Genomic DNA, 24,141 nt, shown 5'->3' with positions numbered 1-24,141 from the left:
CTGGTTACATTTAATTTTTATTCTGTAATGCTATATATCACATTATCACACCACCATATGCCATTGCAGAGAATTGAGATTGTTCGTTTTTTAAACCTTTTCAAATAGGAAAATTTCAATGATTAAATCCGTCGCTTATTAATGTTTAGTCACAGGTTGCAAGTGACAATCAAGCAATCCCAGGTGGTAAAGAGGAAGTAGTTCATAATTTTCTTTCGAAAGGTGAGGGAGATTAGGTTATAAATAGTATTTGATTTATAACACTAAATTGATTAATGTTCGTTTCTAACACCCATGCATATTAGATTTTCAAAAAATCACAATACCAACGCGGGATCTCTTCTGTTGATTTGTAGAACTTGGGTTTATGAAAAGCACGTCGCTAAAAGGTTAAGGACGACTGCAACTTTGTAGCTATTGATATGGGGGAATACTTTAGCAACAGAATACTCCTGTCGTTAAAACAGGTTTAAGAAGATTAAATTTGGTCGTTAACATCAAACCTAAGTTTCATCGCAATAGCTATAGAATGATTAAAGAATAATTTAACATGATCAACATTTTGTCGCATTAGAATACCATGCTGAACACTTTAGGGACGAAAATATCAGCAACGTGAGTTTCAGAGTTCCTCAGGCACCACAGCCAATGGCGTCAGTGCAAAGCACGCGTCCTGCTAGTTCTACCGGAGCTCAGGGCAGAGTGTTTGCTCTCCTTTAGGTTCCAAAAACTTTCTCTTCTTAGAACCCATAAATTTTACACCTTGGGTACTAGAATTGTATAAATTTATTGCGTGCTAAAACACAGTAGACATTGGGTTAAAAGTATGAATGAACTGAGGTTTATGCGTACATGTATACACTCGGTTGATCGAAAGTGTCCAAATTTGTTTCCAAAGGCTACTTTGACCGTTTGACTTCATGTAGGCTATAAATAGGGTAAGAAGAAGAGAAGGGTCAAGGCAAATTTATTTTACCATTTTATATCTGTAGAAACTGTGTTGGTATTCATATCTTACCAACAGTTAGTAGGTGACCTGTTCTTTGCGAGCCGAGGCGTTATGTTGTCCCAATATACAACCCATGGAGGAATCAAACACCGGCATAAAGAGCAATAGGAGGCAACCTAATTCTGGAGGCACTAGGATAGGAGGATTGAGCAGGTGCCCATTGATCATGGCTTAGAATTGATTTTGGTACTAAATTTACAATGAGAAAGCTTAAAAACTTCTGTGATGTGAGAGGCTGTCAATCTCACTTATTCGAACAAGGATAACAACTCCCAGTTGTTTGATTTGAGGCATATGAACCATAAATCAAAACAAGGTACACAAAGTGTGACTGTTTATTTCATTGACAACTTGAATTGTCGTGGTCTAGTCACGATCATCCACTATGCTCATTTCCAAGTTATACCTAGTGAGGAAGGCATGGCGTTGCTCCCCCTTCTGTTTTGTCGCTATAGTGAGACTGCAATATACTTTAGCGATGACGGACAATTAAATACACTAACTGACCTGTTAAAATTACCGAAATACCCTCTCCTTGGCATCTGAAATTACTAAAATACCCATTAGCTTTTAATTAAAAAAATAAATATTCTGCTCAATCTCTTTCCACCGCCGGCGACTTCTTCCATCGCCATCTCCTCCCACCACCGGCGACTTCTTCCGCCACCTCCTTCTACCGCCGTCGCCGTCACCACCAACACAGAGACAATCTTGGCTAACCAAGCCCAAAGGAAAAGCTTCTTCTTCAAAGGGATGATCAAAAGAATCTCCAAACCAATTGGACACTTTTGGCTCAAACATTGCCTAATCACCAACCTTAATCTCACATGGTTCTCTTGATCTCTCTCTCTTCTATTCACTTATATCTCTGATTATTAATCTATCTTTGTATATATATATATATATATATATATATATATCTATGGTTTTGAAATGGTCAAATTGATTGATTGGCATAAATTTATATGCAGAACTTTTGGAACAATGGTAAAAACTCCTCAATGATATGAGGGTCTGGTTTTCTCAGTTAATGATGGTACAGAGCTGGTAGAGGTTCACCAATCTATTGAACATCTGAAAAATCTTGTTGTCTTGAATTTAAAGAATTGTCATAATCTTCAGAAGATTCCTCTGTGCATTTTCACGTTGATTTCAATCTATCCGGCTGTTTCAAATTAGACCGGCCAACATTTTTTCAAGGATCCCCACCTGAATTAAGCTTTTCGAAGTTACAGTTATCAAGTAGCAACAGGGAATTAAATATGGAAGACTGCAATATAACATATGTGCCCAGCGAAATTGGTTGTTTGGTGTCCTTGGAATTTTCGAACCTACCAGCTACCATAAGTAGCCTTCTGCTTCTGAAGGCCCTCTATGTAAGTAAATGTACTCGGCTTGATCGATTCTAGCGCTTCCAGTAAATTTATTGACATTGCATGCAAACCACTACACATCATTGCAAAGCATAAAAATAGAATCAAAATTAGCAGAAACATAATTGAGGAGTTTTTACCATTGTCCCAACAGTTCTGCATATAAATTTAGTAGAAATCTACTCCGCAATCAGGTATGCTACGCTCTGTCTCTGTCTTCGTTACAAAGAAATATGAGTCTTTTTTTGGTTTCTTGCCGACGGTAAGGGTCTGGTTTTCTCAGCGAGCAAAAATGAAGGCTGGCCATAAATAATCGAATCATTTAAAACCAATATGCCCATAAACCACTCCTCTTCTACCTTGAAAAATCAATTTTGGGAACCTTATTGTCAAATATCGGATAGTGCTTTGAGCAGAGGAAACGTATAAAAATACCACCGGACAGATCATTACAGATCTCTTTGGTGTTGTGGACTGCACGTGTGTGTATATATATATATATACCAAATGAAGATGATCGATAATCCATTACCATGAAACGGACAAACCCACAAAGATCATGCTACTAGCAGAGAGAGAGAGAGATATATATTTTTATATATATATATATATATATCAATTGGTAAGAACAAGGGTATTTTCAACATTTCATGAAAAATAGTAACCGTCATTGACTCTCAACAAAAGAAAGGTCCATGTAGGATATTTTAAAAAATAAGGAAGGTCCGCGTAATTTCCGAAACAAAAAAAGTACCGCTTGTAATTATGAAAAACCATAGGAAAGGTCTATGTAAATTACCCTAATAATAATAATAATAAAACATTTTGAAAAAAAGAATTAGCAACATGCATTCATATAAAATCACGATTGTGATTTGTCCAAAGACGAGAATCACGTTTGTTAATTAGAGAGACCCAATGGCTATATTATTTTATATGAAAGAAAATTGAATAGTTTAATACATCCCTAGAAGAAAAGACCTAGTACCATAAATAAATGGCAAATGACATTTTCATTGTTAAAATAGAGGTAGTTCAGAAAGTGATCAGGTCAAGCAACGTTAGTACAATATTTTGTCATGCTATCCGCTCTAATGGTATTCAATATAAGGGCATGTTGAACTTACACGCAAAATACAATATTTACATTAAATTTGTTAAATAGACGACACTAAAATATTTACATTAAAAGTGTTAAATAAAAGAAATTAACACTAGTGCATATTGTCAGATATGCCACCTGACACCACACCCTCACCCACAGGTTTTGGGCCCCCACATGATCTTGAGACCGATTCGAACAGTTTTTCAATCTCCGGTGCGCACCTTGTAAATGAGCGACTCCAGAAGTTGTACCTAGGATTCTGGTCAATCATAAACACAAACTTTAAAAAGGCTGCACTTTGCACAAATCGCATATAATATGCGTGATGAGTCTTAAGGCACATAGAATTACCTTAATGAGTTCAATGAAAGTAATAAGAAGGCCCCATGGATGAGGGCGATTAACAATCAGTCTTTCCAACAGAACTCTTGTGATTTGCTCCTGGATGATTTCCTGTTCAGCATAAAAACAAATTTTCCACAAGATACATGTCAATTCCACGTCCCCATTCAATAAATCCCAAAATGAGAAAAAAAAAAATGATACTATTTGCAATCCAACCAGTAAGTGTTGAATTTCAACCCTATAAGCGTAATTATGATGCATGTGCTTCCAAATGAAGAAGAAAATAGAGAATCACCAAGACACACGTAGAAATTTAGAATGACCAGATGACTGAGGATCAAATAATACTAGTTCTCTTAATTAAGTTATGGAAGACTACTCTGGAAAAGAGAAGTTGAAGATATTCAAAATAAATTGTTGAAAAGCATCTTGATCATATGTCATTTATTTTTCCGAATATAACATCAAACCCCATCATTAATCTCCCATATGTAACCCATCTTGTACTAGATCCTGCAACATGTTAAGATGCAAAGTAACCCACATTATGTACCTGAGAGCTCATATAATCACTCACAAATTAAAAATATTGTCCATCTAAAGTCACAAAAGTAAAAGACGTCACAAGTAAATAAGAAACTGGAAGCTCTTACTCACCTGGTTGGATTCAGCAAACAAGTAAAGGAGGATGAAAGAGAAGTAATGGGTATGGTTGTTTGGATAACGTAGCTGGTTAGCAACCGCGTTCAAAAAGAGGTACCGCCCCTCAGTATCAAGATCCACAATCAAAGTCTGGAAGATGTCCAAGGCAGCACCAGCCAAGAACACAGCAAGGGGAACACTACTGGCCATTGACTGTGCATGAGGAGGAGTTCTTGCCTGCAGCTGCTGTATGGCCTAACAGAACAGTGGCCCGGAGGTGAGCAATGGAAAACCACATAATTATTTGCAGAGAAAATAGTAATAAAGAGTTACTTTTTAAGTTTACTATTACCACTTCCAAAAGTTAGAAATTTCTATCATTTTTTTAGCAATATCATATTTATCCCCCCTAATAACAAAGATTTTAAAAAATAAAATAAAATATTGCACGAGGGCACATGCAAAAAGATAGAACAGATCAGGTGCTTGAAAAATGTCAAATTTGGAAATTTAAACGAAAACATTTGTTTAAAAAATGTAGAATTTATAATTTAATATAGATAGACAACAATGTTAATAAGTTGAGAAGTTGCAAAACTAATAAGCCTGTGGCATTTTAGAAAGGAAAAAAAAAAAAAAACACTCCAGAAAAAATTCTCAAAGCCACTAGAGTATCCCTTTCAATTGGTCAGCTTCCATATTTTTAGGTGCTTGTCCATATTGATCTGTCCTATCATGCCACATGACAAGATCAAGGCTGACTATCTCATGGGCCCAATTTAATAGATCAACCAAACAAAACTGGAACTTCAGTGACTTTTGCCACTCAATATAGTTCGATTTTTTTATTTTTTATTTTTTGTAAGTAAAGTTTCATTAAAGAACGCTCAATATAGTTCTCTTTTACTTTTAGACGGTAGAGAAGCTTATAGAAACTTGGAAGAGATACCATGAAAGTAAAACAATGCATTCAATTTTTACAAGATTTTCTCATCCAACCTCTTAATTGAGGATGATCAGATAAGATACACGTCTAACTTGATTAGTGCATGCCTTCCCATTCCACAAAGCACATCTTACTAGTATGAAATTTGAAAATTACGGTTAGTACAAAAATAGTTTTTCAAATGCCTATTTTTCTAGTTTTTCCTAAAATTAATAATGGCAAACTTAGGTTATTTAAAATTTACCCAGACTAGTGTTCTGGTAAAAAGCAAGAAATTGTTCTCCACGTTCATGATATTCAGCAACTTGGCCTAATTGACAATAATTAATTTTCGATGGGTTATATAAGTTGTGCTCAATGCGTCAGTTGGTGATACTCCCATATATATTCAGAAAACAGTGCATCAGATGCCTTCAGAAGAGGGTAAATAATTAGATGCATTAGAAAAGAAGATTTATCATGACATCAATCAGAACTTTGATCTCGAGTGAAAAGGGGGACGAACTCCGATCTTTCATTCACTTGCCACTAACAACTTAAACTAACTTTTGAAAATAAAAGTTTCCAGACTCCAGCTTTTGTTACGAAATTTGCCATCACCAAGCTCTAATCCTGACACCCTAAAAAATGGTAAGAGACTACAATTCAGCGGGTCTTTTGTCATTAGCCATTATTCCATGACACATAAGATCGCTGAAAAAATGAATTTGTAATTTGTATAAGTAGGGGTAGAATCCAATTTCTTGGATTTGTTCAGTCTTCTAATAAAGAGTTTAAAGGAATGCCTTTGGAAACGAGTTTTGGATTGCCACGATTTCTCAAAAAGTGACCCTACAGTTATTCCCATCGCAGGGACAACACTTCAAGAGAGAACATAATTTGTTCGATCTTCTAATATTGATGTATACTCCAATGAGACTCCAGGTAATTTAGGAAAGGGAGTATCTTCAAAGATGATACTAAGACAAAATTACCATGCATTCTGGACTCACAGGAGGTTGCATTCATTGGCAAAGCACAAGGCACTTTTTGGGTTCTCAATAGAGGTCACTTTTGAACTCCTTGAGGAGCTCGGTGGATTAGGAGACCAATTTCTTTTTTTCTGGACATTGCATTGAGTTCCATCCAGTTTTTATGTACGTTCTCTTGGGAAGTTGGAAGGACTTTCCATCCTTCCTGCTTTATATATTATTTGTATTATTTGCCGATTAGAGGATAAAGAAAACAAACACGTGGACGCACCTGCATTCCAACATAAAGCACAAGGGAGTTGATCAGTGGTACATTGTACCGCGTCCCAGCCCAGGCAGCATCACTTGATGGAAGGAGCAGTTTTTGCTTCAAATCAGAAAGAAATGATGACCCTTGTTGCCTTGTCTGCAGACAATGTGATGAAAGAGGAGACTGGTGACATAAAATTAGGAAAAAGAACAAAAATTATCTCAAGATATATGTTTGTGTGTATATATATATATATATATATATACACACACACATCGCAAGTGGTGGTGGTGATGAGGATTGGGTAGGGGGGAATTGGAGAAAACTAATGGCTGAAATCCAGATACCTTGAGATACTCATCTACATCACTCTTAATCTGCTTTGCTTTTAGAGCTGCATCAACCTCAGAGAGAATGCGTGGTGATTGACTGATCTCCGCTAGCAGATCAATCTGCACAAAACAAAAGTAAATTAGTTTCAATTTCTGAACAATTTACATGTAGTCCTTTATGCTCACAGACACCTTTAAGTTGGGAGTAGATGGATCTGGTAGCCTCATATTGCGGGGAAATGCACTGAGGATTATGTTTCGCATCTGTATGCAGCTTGGAGGAATAACATCACAGAAGCTGAAATGATAATCACAAAGGAACTCTGGGAAATCATGAAGTAGCACTAGCAAGACCCTGAGTGTGCCTTTATAAAGAAAATGAACCTGCAAACAGAGAAAAACAGAAGGAATATAAGGTGATATTAACTGCAAGAAATATTGGAAGGCAAACAATAAGAGCACAAACTAAGTAAGAGGCAAACCGGCTCTCCAAGTTCAGCATTTCTCAGGAATGGTTCCAGAAATTGGAACAAATCTACCAGCAAGCGTTGAAAATAAGGCCACCCCTTCTGGGAGTTTCCTGTCAGCAATTTTGGCATGAAACTTCTGTGACTCACCACCTCAAGCCACGCAAAGCTGAAAGCGATTCATCCAAGTTATTAAGCAGTGTGTGAAAAGAAGCTACTATTGGAATTTATTTACAAATAAAAGGCTTTTATACTGGAAGGATGATGAACAGGATGATCTTAAAAGCAGAAGTACTGAATAATCTTAAAAGCAGAAATTATTTTGCCCCAATTTTCACTCAAGGCTGGCTCCGAGGGATTGCAATATTACGTTAACAATAGCTGAAAATGTGAAGCGTGAACTTGGAGTGTAGCCTCCCAACATTTTACACGGAATTTTTACATGTGTCTCTACTTTGTAAGAAAAACCCTGCCTAGTGCACAAAAGTTTAGTACCTTCTATATCAGAAACAGATTCAGAATCTAACTACTGAATCAGCGAAATAATGCACATTAACTTGAACTTGCATTCATCAAACATGAAGGACAAAATAAAGAGGTTTCACAGAAAAACTATGACCTCAATGTAGTTTTTGGTGTACATAAACGACAAGACAAGTACTATAATCAGCAAGCATGCAACAGTGACTTAGACAAGTTTTCCTTGCAAATCAACCAAGAAACTCCTTTTAGCGTCCAACAAAAGCAGCAATTCAGATTTGGTTTTACTATGCAGAATATTGAGAACCACTCAAAATCAATATTCAGTACTGGGTTGTGAAAACATGTACTGTTGTAACTAACAAAGATAATGAAGCAAGTTTAGCATCCTAACCTGAATGCAGGAACTTTAAGGGGCTGCAAAGCGTGGAATGCATTTGCAAAAGCAGTCAAAACCTGAACACACCCAACTAAAATTTAGCTGATGAATGAAACAACAATGGCGAACCAAATGTGAATGCAACATACCTGAAAGTTTCCACCATCAAAGACAGGTTCAAGGGAACCCTGGTCTAGCAGCCAGTTCAGGAACAACCTGAAATATGGCCTTGGATTAAAAGACGATTTCTTCTCCTCTGCATCTTTCTGAATAAATCTTACGGTTACTCCCAAAACCTGTGAAAAAACATTTTTTAAGTAAAAAGCACTACCACAGAAGCAACAAAAAAACTGATATAGCTATTAGTTGGGACTCGAACCTTAGGCAGAAGAGAGAGTTTAATAGATCCATGGTCCACAGAGCAGAACTTGAAGAATTACAACAAAAGTCAAATGAAACAAAAATTAGATAGGAAAAACAGAAGCAAGACCAGACAAGTAGAAATGCAGAAACAAATGTACCTACCTTGAGGATTGCAAAGACAAGTTTTGCATATATGTCAATAGCAAGGAAAGACAGTGGTTGTACTTGTTGAGACGATTGCAAAGGACCAAAACTAATCACCTCAGAAGATAGGCAATGTGATACGGAAAGTTCCTGAGTGGAAAAAGGGAAGGGTTAAATTCATAAGCCAGAGTCTTCTGACATAGTTATAGCTTCAAACAGGAATGAAAAATCACCATCAGGTGACGAAAAAAGCGGTCTGACATATCATCCCCTTTCAGAAGTCCACTGTGCTGCAATTTTAAGACAAAATGAGCACAAGCAGCATCATTTGCACCAGGAAGTTCACATATTTGGTACCACTCCGCAAACAGCATGGAAACCTACACAAAATGCAGATTTTACCATAAAGATGTGGAAAATAAATACATGTACAAAACATTTAGCTGATTTTCCAGTTTCAGATCTAAGAAATGTATCCTACCTCATCCCCTCATTAACGCCCAAGACAACACCCCACCCCACCCCACCCCAAAAAATAATAATAATAAAAACACATGCACACAAAGGAAAAAAAGAGTGAGTTTGTGCCATATGGGGAGTGAGTCGTCTGCACATATATCATATGTAACAATTCAACGTAATTCTGTACCAATCATGCCAGATTAACATTTGGATTCTTCCAACCTGAAATTTGGCTTCATTCCTAAGCCAATTTGAAAATTTTATTATTCTAGGACAAAGTCTCCAAAACGACTTTGCATCTTTCGTGTCATTTTTATTTTTCATGCTACCAAATATTAAAATAAAAATAATATTTATAGCCTTAAACAAGACCTAAGAACAGTAACTTGCTATTACTTCTATTTTTTTCTTAGTAAAAAACAAAGGGCATACTTAAAAAATATAGAAGATCAAAAAAAAAAAAAAAAAAAAAAAAAACCTATATTTCAAAAAACCCATCAACCATTTTTAATGGCATTGAAAATTTGTAGCTTGATCCCGGAAGTTCACTATGTCATCAGCACTCTCTGGTAACCCAAGTTGCTAAAGAACAATAGTTATAGACTCATAGTTGAAACTCCATAGGACACTAATAACACCCATCATTCTGGCTACTTATTTATTGTGTTTTGAACTTGAATTTTGAAAGCTAATATGATCTCTTTAAAGTTGTACTTGGAGCTAAATCTGGAATCTGTTTCAGCGATCCACGATGATGCTTATTTAGGCATCAAGTTAGACCAATATCTCCATTCAAGTTTCCCAATCAAAGTAATTTCAGCAGTACACTTTGACCCTTTTGCCTATCATTGCACTTTCAGAGCAACTAGCAATGATTGTAAATATTATTTATATAGAAAGAAGATTCCAGAATACAATTTTGTAAATTCCATAACAAGAAACTATTATGGTTCCAAGTACAATTGATGCCAAGCATGCAAGGAGCAAATCTTGAGATTTTAATCGAGACCTGATTTTTTTTTGGCGATTAGTAGTATATATATTTAACCTTCAGAGAATAAGCGATAGGCATAGTTTAGTTCTACTAAATCTTTAACAAAATTCAAATTTCTGGACATGAATTATGGTGGTGGTCCATAAGGTTATATAACTGAGTTATATATGTGGTAGTCAAAGTTTTGAATTATCTAATTTTGAATAATCAACCTAGTACTGTCTATCAGATATATATGTGTGTGTGTGTGTGTGTGTGTATCTACCAAGCTTACCCCAGTGGTAAAGCCTAAAAGATCTTGGAGAGATTCCTTTAAGATCTCTCCTCTTCCTCCTCGTTGTTCTCCCTAATTCCTGTAATCACATTTTGCAATTCTAGTCACCAATTACCATTAATTTCCTTACATTTGCATCCCAAAACTTTGATACAACCTAAATCTTTCCCCTGGCATTTTGTTCACTTGTCCCAACAAGACAAAAATTTAAGCAACAATCCTGATTTTAGAAAATTTATAACCAAGTCAAATACTCAAACTCCACAACCATTAGTAAGATGCCATTTCCAACTCATATAGTATCCTAAAAGGTAAGGTACTCATGTTGATGCTAATTACTTGTTGATAAAAAAAATTAAATATTTCTTTTCTTCTTTCTTATATCTTCTTGTAGCATTGGCAACAAACAAGACTTAAATGACGACAGCTAACTGCAGGATCTTTTTTTTTTTTTTTTTTTTTTTTTTTGATAAGTAAGAATAATTTTATAAAAGCGCTCAAAAGGGGAGTGAAACCTTGAAAATATACACAAGGCCACAAAGGACCTTTAGGCCTTCAAAGAAGCCAAAAAATCGACAATTTCATCTAAAGATCTATGATCTCTCCCATAAACCCAACAAAAAAGAGTGGAAATAATAGAGAATTTAAGAGTGGAAATCGACAACTCCGCTAACTGCAGGATCTTCACATTAGATTTTTTTTTTCCTATTTGGTACTCACAGACACTTGTCTCTACTGAGACTTGAACCCCTAACCTCCCTTTGGGAAGTAAGAGGCTGATACCGCTAGGCCACTGACCCGTTGGTATCTTCACATTAGATTCATTTTATTAGTAAAGCCTTGTTGAGTCGCTTTCAGCTTGACCAACAAGGGACCAATCTGAAAGGGCTGTTTCCAACCACAGCTAACTGCGGGATCTTCACGTTAGATTCATTTTATTCGTAAAACCTTGTTGCTAAGTCGCTTTCAGCATGCAACCACCAATTGCAAGCTCTCCTTTGTCAGATGATGGTGTTCCACACAATCACTACCAATTAAAACAACGGAGGGAATCTACAGACAAATGAGATCAGCAAAAAATGAAATATAAAGGTAGGACCAGATACACAAATCCTTCTCAAGTTATCAATTCTTGTCCAATTAAAAATTCCACTATAACATTAAGCTAAACCGTTCTACTACTTCAGAATCATAAAGAGCAAACTGAGTACCTGCTCACGAAAACCAGCAGGATCTGGTTCCACTGGCTCTGGGACATTATAGTCTTCCCTACTAGCTGCAGAATGACCAGCAGCCTGTTCCAGCAGAAACTAAATATTCAGAATCCACAGAATGTCAGAACACCAAAGAATGGCTATAACACTCCATTTATAGTAACCTTTTTGTCTCTGGGTGGTCTTGAGTTATCCTCCTTTCCAGCAGTTAGACTAGACAATGTAGCACTGGAAGAAGGATTCCTTGCAACCTCAACCAGCTGTTGCAATGACTCCGGAGACCCAGGCCTAGCTGCAAGCTGCAGGTAAGAAATCAATTAGAACCGAACATAATAGAATAAATACGTCATTTTAAACAAAATGAATGCACATGTACCTTTGCCAGTGCATCAACAAGATTGTGAAGTTCCGAAATGATGCTGGAATCATTGATCACCAATGTCTGAATAAGGGAGATTGCAAACTCAGTAGCAGCCTCTGCATATTATATGCACCTAGTTAGTTGTGTCAAATCTTCTAATATTATCAATATATAAAGTATGTTCCTTATACATACTATTCCTCCCGGCATCAAGAAGCTTTGCCATATGAAGATTATACTCTGCAAGGTTCAGTAATTCACTGCGAATAAGGCCAATAGTAATCTCTTTGTTGAACTTTCGATCCTCATCAGAATAAATCACCTGTAGAAGACATTACAAACTGATATATTATATTCCAAAATTGGAACAATCATGACATGAACAATCGCAACAAGATCAAACCTAAACAATCCATAAAAAAATTGTATTATTTCCATTAATCTGATGAAGATTTGCAATTAAATTACCAAGAAAGCAAACAATGTTGTAGAGGCAAAGAATATCTAGCAAGCAATAAAATTGTATCATTTCAAAATCATTCAACTAGAACCAGATTCAAAACATGTGACAAAGCCAAAATTATAACTTCTAAACAACAATGCCAAAACATAGCATTTACAAATGAAAAACTCAAAAGATTCAACATCATATCACGCATTCCTAATGAACAAAAAAGCACTTTATGGAACTTTTCAAACCCCAAAAATGGAATGACATAAATACTATTAGATATTTCAGCTATTGAATCAATGGCAACAATACTCTTGCTATAATCATCTTCAAGTCAGTTCTTTAGGCTTCCAACCAAATTATAGCGGTCTAGAAGTTAGAATCCAAGGATGGAAATGAATGGGACTTGGAAGTGAAACTGTACCTTCACTGGGGATACGACTTACTCCTTTCATGTTCAGATGTTCTGAAGAAAGAATATTAATTTAGTTCTGCATAAAAATATCTCCGATAGATATTTTGGCACTTGTTGATTGTATATTCCAAGGCTAACACAATGTCCAACTTATAGCATCATACCTCATTTACAACATGTAAACATGTAGTTTGGTAACAGTGCACCAGAAAAGAGTTTGTAAACAATATTTTGTTCCTTTAAAAAATATACTCCCTCCGTCCCACAAAAAGTGTCCCTTTTTGGGACCTAACTTTTTTAGAGTGTACATGCGGTCTTATTTCAAGCTTTCATTGCTTTAATAACTTCAAGATAAGGAGGGTAAATTAGGAATAGTAAAAAAATAGTACATTGGATTTTGAATTGGGACAATTATTTTGGGACAGCCAATAATGGAAAGATGGACACTCTTTGTGGGATGGAGGGAGTAGAACACTTGTAAAACTCAATTTAGAATTCCCCAATTTAATGTTATCTCCAAACCCCAGATAAGGTGCCGCATTGGACAGTGGCCCTAGCTTATCATGGGAGCAAGATCCATTTCCTTGAGTAGGGTTTTTGCACTCTACAGTATTGACTCAGAAAACCAGCAGCTTTAGCAATCCATAATGCTTCCACCTGCCTTAAATCTCTAAACATAAGGCGGACTTGAAACAACCCCTGCTGGTTGAACCAGCAAAGAAAAACATGCTTCCAATATTAAGAGACTTGAAAAGCAGATAACACGTGACAAAACTACTTCCACCAAAAAAGAATAAATGAACAACTTATAGTGAAAAGATAGGAATGAAGAAAAAAAAAAAGGAAAAAAATAAACATTTATTCTTGTCCATATATAGTTCTGACAAAAGGGCTTGCGTTGAAAAATAGAAATAGAACATTTATAAAAAATTAGGTCCAATCACCTGTAAGCCTTTTTTCTTTTAGGAATATAAAGATGGCAATTCTTCATATATTTGTTTAGATGAAAGAGTATTATTCATATGATGCTTTGTTCAAGTGGAATTTAATAATGAAGATATTTTTTAATACAAACTGAGGCATTATTCCAATACTTTCCAATAATAGTTAACAATGCTAAAGCCTTTCCCTATCCCTTTCCCTTTCCCTTAATAGTTATCAATGTCAAAGCCTTTCCCATGTGGAGAGGATTTCTTTTCCACGTGGAGGGGGATCGTAGCTAGAATCATAGAGGAAGCAGCCAAACAAAAAATATATGTTTACACAATTAAGAGGGTAATTAAGAGGGTAACAAATTCTAGGAGTTAAATACAATACATTAGATGAATGTGCAAAAACTTTAAACAACAGTCGTAATTTTAAAAAATAATAATAACCATAACTATTGCAGAGGAGTAAGTCAATAAAAGCATACCCAACTAGTCAGCTCCTTGACAACAAGCTTGCTAACATCACGAATGGCAGCAAGAATAGCAAGATGAGCACCGACATGTGCACTATTTGATGCATTTTCATATAAACCCTTGAAAACCTAAGAGAGTGAAAAATCAAGCTTCTGGCTCAGGAAAAAGAAAATTAAATGAACATGTACAAATCCAACATGAACTTGGGAGGATAGAACACCTTCTGAGACACGGCCAATGCAGCCTCATCTCGACTTATACATCTGATGATGATTGCAGGAACCTCAGCAATAACTCCCTGAAAGAAAACAAATCCATACAATATATTTTCTCATGCATCCCAGAAAAAAAAATTTAAATAGAAAACACAGAAAAACAGTGATATGGAAGAATAAAAAATTTAACACAATAAACTATTTCAATGCCCTTTTCTATATCCTTAGAATGAAAAAGAGCAAATACCTGCATTTCAGCTTCTTTGGCATCATTAGTTACCAGGATTTCCAGCTGAAACCATTTACAAAAAAAGTCCTTATCAGATAAATAACATTTTCAAGCAAAAATGACCTATATGTTAGTGCACGAGCATGTGAGCAAGTGTTCACTTTATATAATGACAGCAAAAATCATTAGAAATAAGCTTTCACCTAGCCACCAGCAGAAACAATTATATTTCATTCATTACTCATTTTGGTCTTGTGATGCAAGCCTTTACACATTGTTTGTTCAATGCCATACATGCTAGAACTTCAATCTTAGCCTTACTAAAGTGACAGTAGTCAATTCAGTATATGGTATGTATTACCTTACACAAATGTGCATTAAAAACGATGATCAATTATAGCGCGTGTTGCAGGACACAGTCAGATGCACAAACCAAAACCTACCGAGTAATGCTATGAAGAGAGCTCCCTCATGACTAGAGTCATGAGCTCTTCATATTTAACTATTGGATTGAAAGATGAAATGATTCACTTAGTTTTTCACAAATCTCAAAAAACTGTCGCAATCCAGTGGTTAAATGTGGAGAGCTCGTGGCAATTGTCAAGAGGGAGCTATCTTGATAGCATTACTCTAACCTACCATGAATCGGCAAGAATTTGGAAGCAGAAACTCTTACACTTTAATAAATAACAACAACAACAACAACAACAATAGAAAATCTAAAGGAGCTACTTTGATACCTTCTCTGAAATAATCTGGTACTTATCCAATGCATCGCCTGTGGTCAACAGAGGTTCTGAGATACTACCTCCAAGGCGCTCAGTTGCAGAAGCTGAAGCTAATGGCTGAGAAGCTCCCAATTCCTTTCAAAAAATAAATCATGCGTGTCAATAATAAAGAATGAATCTCAAGCAACATTCGGACTCATGTACACAAAATTCTCTAACTTTTACATCAGAAAGTTCTGCTGAATGCAATTCAGGGGCTGAGGTCGAGGGAAATGAAGAAGCAACCGTACTGGTTTCGAAGTCAAGTGGATTAACACCATCAGCCACCATAATATGAGTTGATGAAGCACTAAAAAAATAGAAAAAGGTAAAACAGAAAATGAGTAACCCAAACTTCAAAAAAATACATAGAGGAAGAAACCGAAAATTTAGATATACAGAATGAACACCTATGAAGTGGAACTGAACTAGATTCCATCTCCTCTGACACGAGATCCAAGGGCTGAGCAACTGTACTAAGTCCTGTGTTTCCTAAGCCAGATGATGAATTTAGTTGCCCTGATGATGAACCATGTGATCGCGACACTGCAGCATTGCCAGATGAAGATGTAGGACCAACAGGCAGAGCACTTGAGCTCTGACTTGATTGGTTTTGCCAAGGTAAACGAACAAAATCCTGCAAAAATAACAATCATAAGCCAACAACCTCAGGCCAACTTTTGGAAAAAGACTGTAACAGGTGGCTACCTCATAAACTCGCTGTTGAGAATGGGATAAGCGACCAGGTTTAGGACGAAGGGCCTCTGGTAAAATACCCATGTGACCATGTGTATACATGCTCGAATCAAAATATGTGGAACCAACACCCTCTCTGTACTTTCTTCTCATAGAAAGTTGTTGAGCTATTTCCCCATCAATAGTTTGTATTGCCTGTATAAAGCAACACACATACATGACCCCAAAAAATCAGTAAGTTCATAGTGCCACAAAAAGAATAACAACCAGGCTTCATTTTCATTTGTTAATGACCAATCATTCCAACCTTTAATTATTGATAAAAGAAATATATATATATTACACAAAGTATATAAATAAATTACAACAATAACAATTTTAGTAACACAAGCAAGCCTGACATACAGATGGCATTGTGGTAATGGAATGATTTGTCAAGCATTAAGTTTTCAACACACACACTCAGAAATACCCTCATTCTTTGACGGACAGGCGACTTCGTAACTCATCACATGTTTACTTAGTTAACAAAGAGCAATTAAAAAACACACACACATGGGTGGCATTGTCCTGATGATACAGCATTGTAATTGATGTAGAAGGTTCCAAAATTTCTTCTCAAGAAGAGGGTCCAACTTGATGCATAGTATGATTTCCAGGATAAAAACTACATGCTGCCAGTGACGGACCCAGAAAACTTTGTGAGGGGGCGCGGATTTTTAATTTGTGGGGCAAATTTATATAGTGGGTCCATTTTTGTAATTTTAGTGGGTCATCTTCATAAATTCTTAAAAACTTGAAGTAAAAATGCAAAAAAAAAAAAAAAAATCCAGGGGGGGTGAAATGTAATTTTAGTTGGGGCATCTTCATAAATTCCCAAAAAATTGAAGTATAAAATGCAAAAAAAAAAAAAAAAAAGAATTCCAGTGGGGGCGAATTGTAATTTTAGTGGGGGCATATTCATAAATTCAGTGGGGGTCCTATTGTGGGTCCGTGCTTGCATGCAGCATCTAAATTTTTATTGCTAGAAATATCCAAATGAAACATTGTTCACATATACTGTAATCATCTTAAGTTAACACAAAAACAATAGGCATTTATTTTGACCAATATATTGCTAAAGCATGACTGAAGGTTATTTTCATGTTCGCCAAACTGGTGGTTTCAAGTGTTTTGACAAACCAATACATTATTAGTCATTTTAACGATCAAATTTAACATAATAGTCCAAATCAAAATTTCCCATACTGGGTGAATATCTTGATGTCAATGTGCTAATAGATTTATATGAATCAAACACCACCCAAACAGAAAGGCTAGTGTACAGAACAACAAAAGGAATTCTACTAGGAATTCAGGTTCAAGTCTTCCAACTTGAAGAAAAAAGAACAGACATGATCCATGTGATCCTCAGATAGTGACGTCCAATAAGACGGCACTTATTAGGTACCAAGTGATTCACGACAAGTTGGATGAACATAATGAGTACTATTTTTTAGCCCAAACTTTAATCTAGGAACAGGCAACTTGACCATTTAGAAAGCGCACCTATTACTCTTATGTGAAATACACCACATAAGACAAAAAGGTGCCACAACGTAAAACTTCCAAGCTCTCCTCTCCTGACAACCTCATATAAACAAGCACTGACCCTGTTACAGCCCAATTCAGACTCACATGGATTGAAGGTTCCTCTCATCAAAAACCGAGTCTTTCCAATTTAATGCATCACACATCTGTGATTCAGATGCACAAAGAAGTTTCACCGAACCTTAAACCATCATTTCTCTCTTATGACAAAACTATATAAATACCAAAACCTGTTCTCACCGCATACCCCAACTCTAGACATGCCAGTGTCTTAAACATACAGAATACATTCTCCCAACTCTATTCATGTTGGGATTTAAAGGTAGCAGACGCTTCTTTACCAATACACATCTGAATTCTTACCAAGAATTTCCTTGTGGAGGGAAAATAAAAAAGAATTGAAGAAGAATCAAAACTTGATAAAAATATCACAGGATACATGAAGAGTGATTTTGACCTCACAAGGCTCGTGGTTCGACAACCGACTATCGTATACCGATCTTATTTGTGCGTGCTTATAAGTGTAAGAGAGAGATATATGGTACAAGAATGTAGATCTTCTTAAAACCATATACATGGATACCTTTTTAGGCTCTATATATCTAAATAATATTTCAGGTTATGCAAAACGGATGGAATCCGCCTGCTATTCCAGCCTTGGTTTTTAGTAAATTACCTTGGATACAAAGCACTAGAGAGAATAAATTATCTAATGCACGTACACAGATAAATATAATTTTGTTCAACAAAGAAGAAAGAAATCTAACCTTGTCAGTTGCAGCTTGTTCAATCAGCGCGCAGCCCAAATCAAGGTTATCATTAGTAACAAGTTGCACAGCTTGTTCAAGGAGTTCATTCGCAATATTTAAACCCTGAAGTGAATTCCTCAGCTGACTTGAAATTGAACCACGTAGGGGTTCCTACCAATAAACACAATTCCATAGTCAAAACCCAAGTAATAGAGATGCACAGAATTATGCAATTTACATTTTCATAAAAAAATATATAAATATTATAAACAAAGATTAGGATGTATTGTTTTGCATCTCAAGTAAGTTAAATAAATATACAGATCGCTGGAACAAGAAGAATCTCCGGTTTGAGATCAAACCTTGCATGTTACATGAGCTAGACTCCCAGCCAAACTTGCAACCATCAAATGTGCTGCATTGCGTACACGGATCTCATCTGACTCCATGGCGTAATCCTACAATTGAAATTTAAGTAACAAAAGAAACTAATGACTATCTGCTGACCATAAAAATAATATACGTATATAAGGACATGAAACAGTACTGAAGAACCTTTAAAACGAGCTCCTTTGTCGTTTGAGTTGCTATAGAAACACTGCGCTGCACAATACTAGACACTATTTCTTTGATAGCTCTATCCATGACAATTGGAACCACGCTGTACAAAACAAATTTAATGGAGTTTATCAGACAAGATATGGTCAGCCTACTAGGCAGATAGGAAAAGAGTTTGAATAACAGCAACAACAACAAAAAAAAAAAAACAAAAACAAATAAACAAACATCAAACCTCTGAAAGTGCAAGTGCAGGCCTAACGCGTGGAGCTTAGTGTTAACAATGTACTGCTGTTCGTTATTAGAAGCTGGTGTGGGAAGCTGCAAAACAGGATCACCAGCATATCATAGCAGTCAATCAATGAGTACAAGACAAATGGAGGAAGCAACTGCAACCATACCTGACTAACGGAAAATGGTGCTTGTCGTTGAAGAAGTCCTTGAGCGGGAGGAAGCTGATCAGATAAGCCTAAAGCAGCCAGCTTTTCATCCTCCATCAGCGTGCCAGAAGTAAGATGGAGAGGAGCAGCATACTGAGTCCACCAAATAGTTTAAACATCAAGATATTGACAATATGCGATTGCAGCTTACATGCAACAAGGAATCACAAAACCAATACAAACCTGAGATAATATATGTGAATGGCCACCAGGATGAGAAGGACTGGCAACCTCTAGTGGTAGCTCAACTTGATTCAGAGTAGATATCAGACCACCAGATTTAACATCACCAACCATCTGTGGCTGGGAAGCTCCCACATCTTTGGTGGAAAAATCAGGATTTCCTTCGACTTGCCTAACCCTGTCCTTGAGAAGAGAAGTTGGAGTTACACCCTTCAAATCCTTACCAAGGTTCTTGAACAGGACCTGAAATGCCAAAAGCATTTGAGAAATATATGACTAAATTATCACAAATTTAAGATAGGCATTTCCCAAGTGGAGTACACATTAATACATATAGATACACACCTCGATGTCAAACTTCAGGTTCATTTTTAAATTTGGCATTGCATAAATCTCAGCCAGTAATCCAAGAATACCCATGGTCCAAGGATTAGGAGGTTTATATGCCATACTGTTTTGGCAGGGCTCCAAAACCTGTAGCACATATAGGACATATATATTACAGCACTAAAGCATACGTAAAGCATACACATCAGCTTCCAGAATGGCAATACCTTGGAGGTGAATGGAATTACCGCAATCATCAAACCTTTCTCATATGCCTGTCAATGAAAAAAAAAATGCAAGACCAAGAGGAGTGATGGCCAGTTCTAAAAGCGCAAATGAAAGACGAGGAAATCTTAATTAGAAAAAAAATCAACTCCACGATGACTGCATTGACAAAAAAAAAAAAAACTGACCTCTATGATCAATGATTTGGGATCAATCTCACGTGCCCTCAAAACTTGATTCCTGCCTATTGTAATTTTCCCAAGCCAGCTTCCCAAATTCTTAAGCAGCGAACGCTCTTCTGAACTTGATTTAATAAGCTCTGACCCCAAAAGAACCTGAAACAATGCGTTGAAGTGATATAATCTTCCACTAAAAACTACATCCAAAGGCATGAATAATAGTTTCAGGACATAAACCTTGCAGTTCTCATAAGTGGCCTGGACAATCTCTTTGTTCAAAGCCTTTGAATCAACTTTTTCTAGGAACTTCAGGTACAAGTCATGAAAATTCGGCTCAATGCTTGCTCTGTTAAGAAGTTAAGACGACCATGAAATAGTGCATCCAAATGTAACAAAAAGCAAAGAAGTGGGTGATAGATCAGGGGTAAATAAAACTATTAAACAATATATTTATGCATATCATAATACACACATGCATGTACAAAACAAGAACAAAGAAGCAACTGTTAAATCTAAACTGCAAATAAACATTAAACAGCAATATTATACCACATTCAATTCATGATATGGACATGTGTGTATAAAAGAACCATAGATACCTCACAGGCTCATACACTCACCTTTTCATCACCATATACTGCGCAAACCAGGGATAATACTGCTCTTTCAAAATGTCAATAAATTCTTTCGCCTTAGCTTCAACATTAGAAGTAGATAAATTATTAATAAGAAATGATATCTTGTCCTGAATCTCTGATGCTGGAGCCTGCATAAAGAACATAACTAAATCATCGACTGTTAAAAAAGAACAACAGATAAACAGCATGGAAAAAAAATGTGAAGACGCAACATCCAATTATTGAAGGTGCAAACTGTTTCAAAGATGACCTTTTCTCTAATATAAATACCTAATAATGCGACAATCAGAATGCATGAGGTTGTTCGCCCCAAAAATAGAAGCATCTAGTTGTCATTGCTTAAAAACCCAGTACAAACCCAGGCAGTACGCATAACCACAAACATACAGCACGCATAAGTATTTGGCTGAGCCGTTGAAAGATATAACATACGGTCACAATCCTCTGTGCATAAGCATTATATTTGAAAAGCTGTGTGGTGGACAACCGTTCAACATAGATGCTACAGAATCTACCTAGGATGTACATATTCAAATATCCGACCAAGGAAAATTTAAAAAGGAAAAATATATGTGCAATGACAGCTCTGTTTTTTATAAGTTCTATTAGAGAGCATTCAAACGGGGAAAGCGAAGCGACCCGCAAAATCTACACAAGGCCAAATAGGACCCTAAACTCTCAAAATATCCAAAGTATCAACAATTTCCTCCATTGATTTACAATTCCTCCCAATGACCCAACAAAGAAGAGAACTAATAATAGAAAATTTGAACACCCCAAAAGGAGTCTCCACGCCTTCATAAGATCTCCTGTTTTGTTCCTTCCACAGGCACCACCAAATACACAAGGGTGCAACCGTCCAAAAGTCACGAGCTTGGGAACCCACTATACAACCTCTCCAAGCATCAATCAAGCTTCTAGAGGATCGAGGCATAACCCACTGGACCCCAGATATCCCAAAAATCAACCCCAGCAATCCCGGGACACCGGACAATGAAGCAAGAGATGACAGCTCTGTTTACAGTAAGATCGCGGAAAACGGGACTTCCACTGCCAAAGGGCTGTGTTACAGGACTCCTGTATCTCCGTTTCACCCACCACTTCATTTCTAATAATTCCCACAGGGTAAGGGGTTGGAAGTATTGATGCCAACATAATACAAATGGTGCAACATAGACTCATAGAGAGAGACGGTTTGAAGTTGGTTGGTCTATCAACCTTATAATTAACATAACTGATCTGTCTAACCAACCCATAAAAAATAGTGATGGATCATTTTTCCCGTTGCAGTGACAATAATCATATAAAGACACTAAAGTATCAGTCAAATAACTTCATAATCAATCAACTGATGAGATTGTGAATGCGTAGTAAACAACAAAAACAAGGATTTTGAGAATCGCAGATCTACAAGTAAGCCACGTCAACAGCAGAAAGCACCTGCACCTGGATTTCTAACTAGGAGCCTCCGCGGTTAAATTTGCACCTTCATCAGCATTATGCAGATTTTAACCCATTAAAATCATCCCCAAAAGAGGAGTCAATTTCATCAAGAAACACAAAGCCTAAAGAGTCACGCTACTAGTTTCTACAAATATCAACATGTAACTAAGATGGGAAGTATGGATATTCTCAGCTAACATGTCCATTTCAATTTGTTTAATGTATGCAGGTCAAAAGCCCTATGTGCTCTGGAAAATCCATGTAATTACTCCTACTTATTCCAATACTATCCAAAATGCACCTTGTGGCATCCAAGTTGAGAGAGAGAAATTGAAAAGTACAATTATAAAGAATATTTTACTAAGGTGAGAAGCAGCTAGTACGTCAATTCATGAATCCCATTTCAGAGTAAAAAAAGCTTGAAGAAGGATCATGTTCACTTTTAGATGCCTTATGGTGTAAACTAATGCAACGTGTTGTTTTAAGCCAATTTTAGGATTCTTTCAGATTTCCATCATCAAACAATTATTTTGACTAGATTTCTGGTTCTGATCTATGCCTATGGTAAGCTTGAGCCGTGGCTCAATCCAACCCAAAGGTGAATGGTGGTTTGTTTTAACTTCATGTTATACAACACACTGCCTGAAATTGGCCCCAAAAATACTAATTCAGTTTGAAACTACCTAAAATTCCAATTAAGATACATAATTCAGGATCAAGCTTATGTACAAACATAAATAAATACACTGCTAAAATTCAACTATCACAGTGTGATGTCCGCTTCAGATAATGAACACAATCTGATTATATATCATCGGAGAAGACAAACTAGGTGCAGCTAATTGTGGCTACCCACTTGATGAGTCAAGCTGACCACATTTCAATCAAACCCCATCAACCAAGTCGTAGCAGCAATGGGAAGCCGGTCAATATTTATTTGTGCCAAATGACTCAAACTACAAGCCCATAATATTAATTATGCTAGTATTTTCACCCCAAGCCCTTCTTAAAAACATATCGGGGCTATGATCAAAGACCAGTCAGATTCTATCAGCGAGCAAATGAGGACAACTACAGAATACTTTTCTAGAAAGAAAGCCTCGACAACGTAGAAGGACAAAAAAAAAATTGAATAAAATACCTCTACAGGAGTATCTTTTCTCTCCGCGGCAGCAACAAGCGTTTCAATATTTAAAGCCGAGCCGAACCCTGCATTACGTGAATGAAATGAAAACAGAAACATAAGCTAGATGTTATGTATGGAGAAGACATAATAGCTGGTAGGAATATACTACCCAAAAACACATGCATATTGAGAAGTAAAACAGAATTACTTGTTGAGGTAATTGCTCGGGATGGACGAATAAAACCAGGAGAAGAAGCCAGTGTTGCTAAAGCACTAGCTGTACTCTCTGACTGTATTTTCAGCAAGGGGGGAAAATGATTAAAATATATATAAATAAAGACATTTAGGGTATTTCAAAAAAAGTATACAAATCACACAAAATATTTTGCATGTTTC

General features: G+C 36.4%; 1 protein-coding gene across 1 annotated transcript in view; it reads right to left on the bottom strand.

The window, feature by feature from the left end:
* Positions 1-3,364: 3,364 nt before the first annotated feature.
* Positions 3,365-24,141, bottom strand: part of LOC132299153 (uncharacterized) — a 40,648-nt gene continuing 19,871 nt past the window's right edge. Inside the window, exons 16-51 of the mRNA XM_059795627.1 lie at positions 23,954-24,035; positions 23,761-23,828; positions 21,159-21,304; positions 20,776-20,884; positions 20,548-20,694; positions 20,362-20,409; positions 20,153-20,281; positions 19,808-20,050; positions 19,586-19,717; positions 19,420-19,505; positions 19,182-19,287; positions 18,989-19,084; positions 18,645-18,797; positions 16,300-16,482; positions 16,002-16,228; positions 15,778-15,901; positions 15,565-15,687; positions 14,843-14,887; positions 14,601-14,678; positions 14,392-14,508; positions 12,307-12,433; positions 12,127-12,227; positions 11,915-12,049; positions 11,748-11,831; positions 9,040-9,186; positions 8,825-8,956; positions 8,679-8,726; positions 8,449-8,595; positions 8,315-8,376; positions 7,456-7,609; positions 7,166-7,357; positions 6,989-7,093; positions 6,663-6,797; positions 4,490-4,729; positions 3,839-3,940; positions 3,365-3,746 (exon numbers count right to left, since the gene is read on the bottom strand). Coding sequence (XP_059651610.1) covers positions 3,597-3,746; positions 3,839-3,940; positions 4,490-4,729; positions 6,663-6,797; positions 6,989-7,093; positions 7,166-7,357; positions 7,456-7,609; positions 8,315-8,376; positions 8,449-8,595; positions 8,679-8,726; positions 8,825-8,956; positions 9,040-9,186; positions 11,748-11,831; positions 11,915-12,049; positions 12,127-12,227; positions 12,307-12,433; positions 14,392-14,508; positions 14,601-14,678; positions 14,843-14,887; positions 15,565-15,687; positions 15,778-15,901; positions 16,002-16,228; positions 16,300-16,482; positions 18,645-18,797; positions 18,989-19,084; positions 19,182-19,287; positions 19,420-19,505; positions 19,586-19,717; positions 19,808-20,050; positions 20,153-20,281; positions 20,362-20,409; positions 20,548-20,694; positions 20,776-20,884; positions 21,159-21,304; positions 23,761-23,828; positions 23,954-24,035 — 4,503 coding nt within the window. The 3' untranslated portion in view covers positions 3,365-3,596. The remainder of the gene's footprint in view (positions 3,747-3,838; positions 3,941-4,489; positions 4,730-6,662; positions 6,798-6,988; positions 7,094-7,165; positions 7,358-7,455; positions 7,610-8,314; positions 8,377-8,448; positions 8,596-8,678; positions 8,727-8,824; positions 8,957-9,039; positions 9,187-11,747; positions 11,832-11,914; positions 12,050-12,126; positions 12,228-12,306; positions 12,434-14,391; positions 14,509-14,600; positions 14,679-14,842; positions 14,888-15,564; positions 15,688-15,777; positions 15,902-16,001; positions 16,229-16,299; positions 16,483-18,644; positions 18,798-18,988; positions 19,085-19,181; positions 19,288-19,419; positions 19,506-19,585; positions 19,718-19,807; positions 20,051-20,152; positions 20,282-20,361; positions 20,410-20,547; positions 20,695-20,775; positions 20,885-21,158; positions 21,305-23,760; positions 23,829-23,953; positions 24,036-24,141) is intronic.

The sequence above is a fragment of the Cornus florida genome, unplaced genomic scaffold, assembly GCF_030987335.1.
Source record: "Cornus florida cultivar Cherokee Brave unplaced genomic scaffold, ASM3098733v1 CherokeeBrave_3.0.0_Hap2_Chr03, whole genome shotgun sequence".
Taxonomy (NCBI): Eukaryota; Viridiplantae; Streptophyta; class Magnoliopsida; order Cornales; family Cornaceae; genus Cornus; species Cornus florida.
This window is presented reverse-complemented; position numbering and strand designations above follow the sequence as displayed.